This window comes from Notolabrus celidotus, chromosome 20, assembly GCF_009762535.1.
Source record: "Notolabrus celidotus isolate fNotCel1 chromosome 20, fNotCel1.pri, whole genome shotgun sequence".
Taxonomy (NCBI): domain Eukaryota; kingdom Metazoa; phylum Chordata; class Actinopteri; order Labriformes; family Labridae; genus Notolabrus; species Notolabrus celidotus.
Window position 1 is genome coordinate 7391792 of NC_048291.1, and position 10312 is coordinate 7402103.

At 39.9% G+C, this 10312-nt stretch overlaps 1 protein-coding gene across 1 annotated transcript in view; it reads left to right on the top strand.

Moving 5' to 3' along the window:
- Positions 1 to 4232, top strand: part of xylt2 (xylosyltransferase II) — a 30241-nt gene extending 26009 nt beyond the window's left edge. The window contains exon 11 of the mRNA XM_034711110.1: positions 173 to 4232. Within this exon, the coding sequence (XP_034567001.1) occupies positions 173 to 495 (323 nt within the window). The 3' untranslated portion in view covers positions 496 to 4232. The remainder of the gene's footprint in view (positions 1 to 172) is intronic.
- The last annotated feature ends 6080 nt before the right edge of the window (positions 4233 to 10312 follow it).

Genomic DNA, 10312 nt, shown 5'->3' on the forward strand with positions numbered 1-10312 from the left:
GCTTTTTAAAAAAGAGAGAACATCTTAAATCTGTGTTTTTCATCGTATTGTTAGTAAGAAAATAAAGAATATCAGCACTTAAGTGGTGAAATGTTTAGGGTTTATCATCTTATATCATCATGTAAGTTCTGTTTCTCCTTTTAACCTGCATTTGTCTGAATGTCCCTCTCAGACGAGGACAGCTGGCTCCATGCTGGTCCTCCAGGTAACCTGTACTTGGAGCAGAGCTTCCAGACACTGAGCTCCGTGCTGAAGCTTCCTCCTCAGGAGTCAGCCCTGCAGGAGGCGCAGCAGAAAGTCCAGCTGGTGGGTCAGAGCCTGGAGGCATGGGTGGACAGCAGCGTGGGGGACTTCTGGGTCACAGGGGACTTGTGCACCACACAGACTTCTTCCTGTCCGGCTGTGGTGCCCTGCAACAAAACTTCCTGGAGCTCTTTGTCCCCGGACCCAAAGTCCGACATGGGTCCTGTTAAAAGTAACGGGAGGATCAGGTAGCAACATGAGAGGAAGAGGGACTGTGGACTGAACTCACACTGTGGGACTGAGGGGGAGCTGGACCTGCACTGCAGAACTTAACGAGAACCTGTGTGACCTGGTGTCTTTGTCCAAGGTCGGATCACTCCTAAGGGCACATGAATAACCAGACGTCTTCCTGCACTGAGGAGTTGTTTGTGTTCGGAGTGACGCAGACTGAAATCAGGAGGGAGAGACTTCTGGAGATTTGCACATACAAGTATGCGAACACTATGTCTTCAAAACATTTCACGTCAGTCTGGAACACGGATTTCAGTCTGAGTCTAAAACAACCCTCTGCGCATGTTTGAACTCGGTTTTCAGCGCTCAGTTTTCCTGATTCTTTGAATACATCAGGGAGCAAACCTCACTCACAGGCTCCTCGCTGCGTCCTATCTTCATTTCAAGGGAGAGTGGAACCTCTGAATCATTTTATTGTGCTTGTTTTGAAGCATTTCTATGTACAAAAGAAACAGACAAGACAGATGAAGTGCACTTTACTGTAAGTCTATGATGTTACACAGAGGTCACAGGGTTATAGGGGGAGGTGTTAGAAAGGTCACATCACTCCTTGTTTATTTAACAGTACACTCTGAGGCACATACCTGCACAGACACATCACTAAATACCTGCATGAGGAAAATCCAAGTGAGGGTTCTATTTGACTTTTCTTTTGTTTTCTGAGTCATTTAACATGTTTTTGTTTGTTTCTTTTCTTTGATTGTGTGCGTCCTAAACAGGTCTAAAGTGTCATGTTGTCTTTGATGTCCATTGTTGCAAAAAAAAGAAAGCCACTCTTAGTTGTTTTGCTGGTCAAAGAAAGTGCCTGTAGAGCTGCAGAGAGCAGGGTTACACTCAGAACTGGTCGTATGGAAGACTGTTGATGTTGAAACCTCAGAATCAGTGAACCCTGGGGAAAGTCTGTCTGCAATTAATGACTAATTTCTCCTTCGATTTATCTTCTGTTGTTTTTCAGGATGAACATATCAACTGTTCGGTCTACAAAGTTGTGAAACTTGCTGTCTACAATCTGTCACAGCCCACAGTGGTGTTTTTCAATCTCTGCTTTTGTGCTCAAAACATTTTTACACAAACACAAAACGCAGCAATTTGTGATGTTTAAGCAGCTAAAACCAACAAGTTCTCAAGTTTTTTTAATATGACAAACTGCCAAAAAGATGAACCCATGATCAGAATATTTGGCCACCATTTTTCTTATTAATGGTTGAAATTTGCAGCTCTTCAAGAAATGCCAAAATTGTGATGACAAAGTCGGGATGAACAACCAAACTCGAATCCAGCAAATCGTTTTAAAAAATGTTTTCATCCAGAATTTTCTGAACTCAATCAGCTAGCTTTGAATGGTTCAGAAAGTTTGAATCAAATTTTAAAGGACTTTTGAAATGTTAATAATCTTTTTCTTTCTTCTTCTTCAAGATCAAGCTAACAGCCGACTTAGCCTGACCTGAAGGCTTAATGAAATTAGCTCAGCAGCTCTGATGAAGCTCAGTCGTGTGTTGAATTATAACACTTAGTGTAAATATGGTCATTTTAATTTTTACCACAAGTTATGTTTGACCATGTCTGTGTCGGATCGAAACACTTCTTGTATGTCCTCGTGTCGCCCCTTAAATGATCTGGAACAAAAGTTAGCCCTGGTCTATCAGATTTCTAAAAGAAGCTACATTTTGTGTTGAAGTTGTGGAGCTTCAGAAATACTAACAAGCAACAAAAAGCACCAATCAGCATCACTGAAAAAGTTTCCTGTTTTGATGCTAAGCTAACCAGCTGCTAGATATAAATAGCTGGTTCCAATTCCTAATTATCCTACGAAGCGGGAAATAAGAAGCATTACAAGATTGGTTTAGATCAGGATCCAATTTCCAATTTGTGTTGTTCAAATTTGTGAGTAGGATTGGGATTGGGATTACTCTGATCCTCCTGATCCAAGCAGAGGGCTGGATTCAGGCCGGATTACAGGAGCTAAATGTAACACAGGACTTCCACCAGATCCGTGTCCGGTCCGTCTCTGATCCGCTGCGATCCGGCTCCCTGCTCTCTTGTCAACACCCACCTGTTGCGTTTTCGGAACGCAGCACAGGCAGGACCGCCGTGACCAAGGTTTTTGGCAATCACTGAATCAACGATTTTCCTCCTCCTGAGTGTTTTATTCTGAAAACTATCTGCTCTGTGCTGAATTGATGCGTCGTGCTCCGGCATCCAGCAAAAAGAGAAGTCTTGCGTATCAGATCCGTTGTGTTCCGACCTGACGGATCAGAGGCGCAACCGGAACGCAACGGAGCGGGTCCAGTGGGGGTTAAAAGATTGACTAGAACAGAAACCTATCAGATCTGGTGCCGTGATGGATCGGAGACAGACTGGACACGGATCTGGTGGAATTTGGCCTTTAGGAGTCTTTTAAAGGGGTTCAACCGAAATGTGTTGACGTTGATGTTGATTCTTCCGGCCTTTTTTTTTAGTATTTGGCCTTTGAGTTGCCGTATCTCGACGGCAACATAGATAAAGTGGATTTCAGGGTTGCAAATAAAAAAAATATCATCCTCAAAAAAAACTTTTAATGAGATGGAAACGATATCAAACATAAAACGATCTAAGGCAGCTGGATCTTTTAGTTTGTGTGGATTATGGCGCCCCCTGTGGACAAAGTATGTAACACATCTGATTTAGAGCTGTGGTAATCCGGATTTGGTAATTTAAATCGATGTCTGGATCAGGTTGATCTAATCCATGTTTTCTTTGATAAAGTAGTGAGCTGGATTACTTTCTCCTGGATAAACTTATCCTGGATTACCTGATCCTGGATTACCTAATCTTGGATTACCTAATCCTTGACAGAAGAAAAAATTGATTCCCATATCCATATCATTTTGATCCAGACGGAACATTTTAACAACCAGACCCTGATCAGACTGTGGAGAAGACAGCAGATGAGTGTTTTAACCTAAATGTGGCACTTCTCCTTTAAATACAGGACTCTAAATCCCAGTCAGGATGACAGAGAGTCTGTTTGACCTCCTGTGAATCAGTTCAAATGCAGTATATCACCTGTGTCTGTGCCGTCGGCCTCACAGGTCTGTTATTGTTCACCCTTCAATTCCTAACGGTTCATTTCATTTCAGCTCTTGTGTAAACAGCTCTCTGTATGTTTGTTTTTTATGTTAGCTCCATGGAGTGAATCTAAGCTGCCTTTACTTAGTGAAAGAAGAAATGTTTACTCCGGGATTAAAGCTTCAAGGGACGTGCAATGAAGCCTTGTCAGAGGAGAGTGAACCCCGTCTGTGTCTTAGTTCTTTTTTGTTTAGTATAACGTGATTCTGTTTTTAATAATAGTTTGCCACATTATGAGTTTTAAGTGACCTTGTTTACCTTGCACAGTCGCTTCAGTGAAGCCCAGTTTTATTGCAGATAATCGGTGTAACAGATGTTATTTTTCTATACTGTGTGAGAGGGAAGTGTGTGTTGTCTGTTCATCTCCAGTGCTCTGTTAAACTATTAAAACTGCTGTCTTATTAAGTCGTGTTTGACAGTCACACGTGTTTAGAGGAGCAGATCTTCTGTTTTTATTTTTCATGTAGGGGTTGGGAGAATGTTTAAGTCTGGTTTGTGACTCGTGCTGCTCTGTGTGGCTTTAAAGGACTTCAGCCTGTCACAGCATCAGCATCCTGACAGACGATCAATAAAAAAAACACCTAAATGAAGTTTTTCTCCTGCTCTCCTCTTTACAACGTGCTCCTCAGCTGGTTGGAGTTCTGCTTGTGACATCAGTAAGTACACAGCTTTAAGTCTGGTTATGGTAACAACACAAACACTAAAGAAAGTCATATTTTCTTGCTCGCAACAAACTGTTACATTTTTGTATAAAAAAAAATGAGACTAAAATAATATCTAAAAGAGGAAAAAAATCAAGGTGTTCTTCTGAAAACTACAGCTTTTTTCCCTTATTTTTTCAGTGACCTGCAACATGAAGAAGAATGAACTTTCTGCTGTGCGTGATTAAATATCTAGGATGCTAGGATGTCATTACAGTAGATTGTGTCTGGTCTGCTTTTGCTCTCCATACAGGCAGTTTTCATGAAGACGCCACAGCCTGCTGATGCCTGATTGGTCAATACTACTCAGACTACGAACAGACCAGTCATAGAAACCAGAACCCTTCCAGTACTGGACTCCAGAAGTTTTCTAGGTCCTGACACTTTGAATAAAATGTGTTTTAATTGATTGCTTAGAATTGAGGTAAACCTAATATATATTTATGAAATCATATAATTTAAGTTACAAATGTGACCCTCCTGTTAGCCTCAAATTTACTAACCAATTTTATCCTTGGGGTCAATTTGTATCCCAGCAGTTTAAACCTCCAGAAACTGATTGTTACCCAGGTTTATGTGTCAGGTACTTTATGTTTCTTTGTTGACTATCTACATAGCCCCTTAAATACAATATATTTCAGACATAAACACAATTTAAAGCATTTAGAAGGACTTTATTTGTAAAACAGAACATCAAACTGCTGCAAGTCTGTCAAGCTCTCGTCTGCCCTGCCTTGTTTCTATGTTATCAAAATGTATGACACAGGGCACATCATTGAATGTCTTCAGAGACATGGTGGCTGGAAATATTAAATCTCAAAGGTTGGTGGTTTGATCCCAGCTCCTGCAGTCACATGCTGAAGTGTCCTTGGTTATAGTGACCCTGATATCATCCAAAACAAATGTGTTTAAAATGTTGATATTTCGTATGTTATATACAGCTAAACCAGCCTGGGGTCAAGTTGACCCCAAGGAACACTGATGCGTAATTTTTTTTTTTACAGGAAATTGGAACATATCAACATTTTAATTTGACGTTTTCCCAGAAGTGTTTCCCATGAAATATGAAGCCAAAAAAATGATGTTAGTCATTAAATTAGAGATGTTAACCATTGAATGTGGTCCAATTGACCCCAAGGATAGGAGGGTTAATGAAGTTTTTTGCCATGAAGCTGTCACTTCTGAGTTGCTGTTCAGACTTGTAAGAACCATCATGTGGCTGTTCATGATCACAAACTCATATGCCAAGTTATTCCAACCTCAAGATATCCAGGGGGATCTGGTGGTGTTATGGTGCTCATTCTTAATTCTTTTTCAATAAATATTTATTCCAGGTTGACAACATGAACTCACTCCTGTGAGCATAATGTTCCCGTGTTGTTTTTTTCCTTCTGTAAAGCGGATGTAGGATGTAGGACATGTTCATGAGGAATAGAGGAGCTCTCCGGGGTGCTGAACACTTCCTTGTAGAAATGTCCGACATGCTTTCGCTTCATAAATACTGTAAACTACACCTCTGTTTGTCTCCAACCGGAACCCTTTGATCACCGTTAAATATTTACTCAGGTTTGTGCGTGTCTAACCACCCAGCTGGAGGTATATGTAGAGGATATAAACCCAGGGAATGCAGGAGAGGAGGGGATGAATGACTAGATAACTAACCACAGCTGAAGAAGTCAAAGCATTTAATTGTTCTGCTGAAGCTGATCTGCTTTTGAGGAGAAAATAGGTTTAAACAGAAGAAGAAGAAGAAGGATGGATGAGATGGAGACTCAAAGGGGAGAGATGGTTTCTTCAGACAGCGCGTACGGATCATCAGCAGAGGATGGACAGACTCCAGCATCTATCATCTACCCTTACAATGAAGACCTGATGCACAAGGTGAGATATCTGACCATACATCAACAAATCCATCTGATACATACATATAAACCAGACTTGTACATTTGACGATCTTCAATAGTATTAGTATACGTTTTTGTAAAGCATCACTCACGCAAAGATGCCTCCGAAAGTGAAGCAATTACCCCTGCTGCGTTATGAAACTTGCTCATCACTTGTTCTAGAAGTAAAAGTTAAATGTAAAGTTATAATTATAATTCTCTGAGTTATGACCACAGACTGTATAAATAATGACATCATCCTCTTCTGGGCAGCTGAGAAAAGACACATATTGTTTGTTTGAATCTTCTCAAAACCGCTCATATCTCAGAGCAAATCTGAAAACATAAAACCATTTAAGATTGATTTACAATTTTTAAAAACAAAGTGTGATAAATGGGATGTGTGTACTGCATACACACATTCATAAACCCCATTCACAAATCTCTTTTCTCTCTCTCAAGACTAATTGTCTTTATCTTCTCTTTCTATTTGGTTTTTCTCTTTTTTCATCTCTATCTAACTTAGAAATAGTTGTTTCTTTTCCTTATTAGTCTATTCTGCTTTCTGTTTTGCTTTGTTTCATTTCGTTTTGTCTGTTTTTGTTTTATGATCGTCATTTATAGTCAAGATTCAAAGGTTTTTATTGTCAATTTTCATCATATATACAGACATAAAAGAAAATCAAGATGCTGTTTCTCTCTTCCAAAGTCTTAAAAAGCAAAAATTTAGATATAAAATGCAATAAAATTATAATCCTAATTTTTTGTGTAATTCTTATGTACTCTTTGATTATTATTTTCAAACACTACTTACTTACTTTATATTATGTTCTGTTGAATGTCAAGCACTTTTATAATCTCCACACTCTTGCAAATAAAAAAGTTTAAAAAATAGAAAAATTTAATTAAAATAAAGGAAAACAACATTTAAAAAATACATAAATAAATGGGAGAAAAATAAAAAATACAATTATACAGTATTTCACTATTTCAATGGTTTGATTAATGACCCATCTTTTATTAAGACATATTCTGAAATACTTTACACATCTATCGGTGATTATGAGGTGAAACTGTTTTGTAAATTGGACCTTTACACAGAGCAGATAGTGGGAACAAATGATTTTCTAATTCATGGTTTAGTAACAGCTATTCTGTGACCCCTCAGTCTTCAAATCAGTGCCCACAGGTTCATAATCTGTGCCCACTGATCTAAACAATGGGCACAGATTTCTAAACACCATTTCTTTCTTCAGAGAACAAGAAAGGGACCATTTCCATGGCGACCGCATCCGAGAGTCCACAGTGCAGCCTATGCTAAACACATTAGAGCATTAAAGAGGGGGTGTTATGCTAATTTCAAGGCTTTACATTGACCTTGTGATAGCTCTGTAGCAGCTATACATGATTAACAGTTCAAATACTCTTCACTTAACTCAAGCTGGTGTATTTGAAATCCCTCATTTCAGCCTCTGTCTCTTTAAGGGCCCTGCCAGCACTCTGGAAGCTTCCTTCACTGTTGCCATGAAACAAAGTTCTGTGTTTCCCTCATAGACTGTATAAATAATAGACGTAGTATCCGTGACGTCACCCATCGTTTCTGAAGCGCTGTTTTGAAGCCAATCGTCGGCGGGAGCCATATTGCTGCTGTTGAGCGATTGTGACGCAAAGAGGCGGGCTTTGAGCCTCCTAGCCAACAGCTACAGTGTTCCCGCCTGTCAATCAAATCAGCTGTGCCTCTCATAATGGAAAACTTGTTATCCAATACAATCTTCAAAATTGCCACGTTATGAAAAAATTTGCCCCCCGTACAGTGTGTGCCGATCCGGAAATGAGCTATCCAGACTACACTTTATTTATGCCAGGCTGTAAACATGTTTATTTCTGCTGTAAAGATGGTCTTTTTTGAATTGGTGTGTATGTGGTTTCCAGTACTTCCGGAGCCAGCCTCAAGCGGACACTCAATGAACTGCAGTTTTTAACACTTCCACATTGGCTTCAATTCTCGCGGCCGGAGGTTGCCAATTGGTTTCTCTTTTTGAAATGACAAATTAGGAAATATTGATGTCTGTTTTAAAACACAAATCTGATCCTAAAATTTGTAAAAAAAAAAATAATACAGAAATAACCTCCAGCAACAAAGAACAGAGCAGGATGTTTTTGTTGGGGAAGGATTTCATTATTTTGCAGGTTTAAGGAGGTGTACTATACGATGATGTCAAGATTTTAGCAAATCTTGTTTTGGTCTCGTCTAATTTTTTTTACTTTTTGAACAAGCCGTTCAGAGCAGGCTGCTGTCTCATCCTGGGATTACTCAAACACACATTCACCTCACAATCTGAAACCCACGTTTACATCCAATACTTTTACTTTTGTTTCCTTTCAGAATATGAAAAACCAAAGTACCACCTCTTTAAATCTGCCCTTTAATTCTGGACAGATTGACTCACTTGGCCAATGCACTCACCATGGAAATGGTTCATTCCTTCCCCTCTGAAGACACAAACTGTGTTAATGACCCATGCCCATAATCAAATCAGAAGGCATGGGCTTGAAACTTTTAACATTTAGAACATGTTGTATTTGACAGAGCTGATTTTGTACTGAATTGAATGCATGCTGGAGATTTATAAAAGCTTGAACTGGCGGACATGCACAGCAATATCAAACAGTGTCATTGGCATAGAGGAGGAATGCATAGATTGGAATGTTCTGTCCGAGGTGATTAATGTAAATAGTGAGGGGTAGTGGGCCCAGAACCATAACTTGTGGTGCACCATTGTGGATTTGTAGTTCCTGTAAGGTAGCACCTTCTAACTGAACAGGCCGTGTTCTAGCAGTGAGATTGCAAGTCCCCCAATTGTATGCTCTGAATCTTTTGGAAGGGACTGAATAAAAAATAATTAGTAATTCTCCTCAACTGCATTAAACACATTTAATGAGACTGTTTCTCAAATATAAGGAGCAAAAGTAACAGATATAAGTTGAAAAGAAAGGTCAAAGAAAAGTCAAATGTGTCAGACTAAATTACTAAAGTTAAGTACAGGTGCCTGAAAGCAGTATTTAAGTATATTAGTAAAGACTTTGTATGTCTTTGGATTCCTTCAGACCATCCTGGTGGGGGACAGCGGAGTCGGGAAGACGTCTCTGCTGGTTCAGTTCGATCAAGGAAAGTTCATCCCAGGTTCCTTCACCTCCACGGTGGGCATCGGATTCACAGTGAGTCCAGATTTTTTCCGGCCGCTGACCCCGTATTAATTTCCTCTCACCTGTTTCTTTTGTCCTCACCCTCCTTTAATAATTACCCACAAATCCTTTCAGTTTCTGAGCTGTCTGCGTGCCAGTCAATGCAGCATGAATCAGTCCTGCAGTGTGGGATGTTGATTCTTCTGACTGCACTCATTATGATCCTTATCACTGTGTGTGTGTGTGTGTGTGTGTGTGTGTGTGTGTGTGTGTGTGTGTGTGTGTGTGTGTGTGTGTGTGTGTGTGTGTGTGTGTGTGTGTGTGTGTGTGAGTGCGTTATTATGGCTAATGATGTCTGTGCTATGAATAAATTACTGAGAGGAGAGTAGCTCTAATGAATGCTGTGGCAGCCGGCTGCGTGCTGCTGAACGTTTGACACAAAGCTGTTATAAACACAACTGTTTTATGTTTTGTGGTGTGTGTGTGTGTTGGGGGGTGGTACCTTGTGTGATGGATGGAGACAAACAGAAAAGATGCTGGGCTCATTCAGTAGATGATTTTTTAGCTTTAAACTTCATTCTTTTAAGTATTTGAGGAGCAGCGAGGAAGCAGAAATCTGTGACACTGTATGAAACCAGCTGCTCCATTAAGCATTAGCGTGAGGTAAAGGTTGACTTACCCTGCAGGACAATTCACAGCACATAATAAGTAACTCACTCTGAGCTTTCTTCTACTGTTTTCGAAGTCAAGAGCACCTGATATAACAGTTACATGCTGCTTTAAATGCACACAAGGTGAGAATGTACCTGGAGCATTTGCTGTATTGTTCTCAAAGCTGCAATACGTTTTTGCCTGTTTTCACTGTACGTCTTTACACCTAAAAAGTTATTATTACACTAA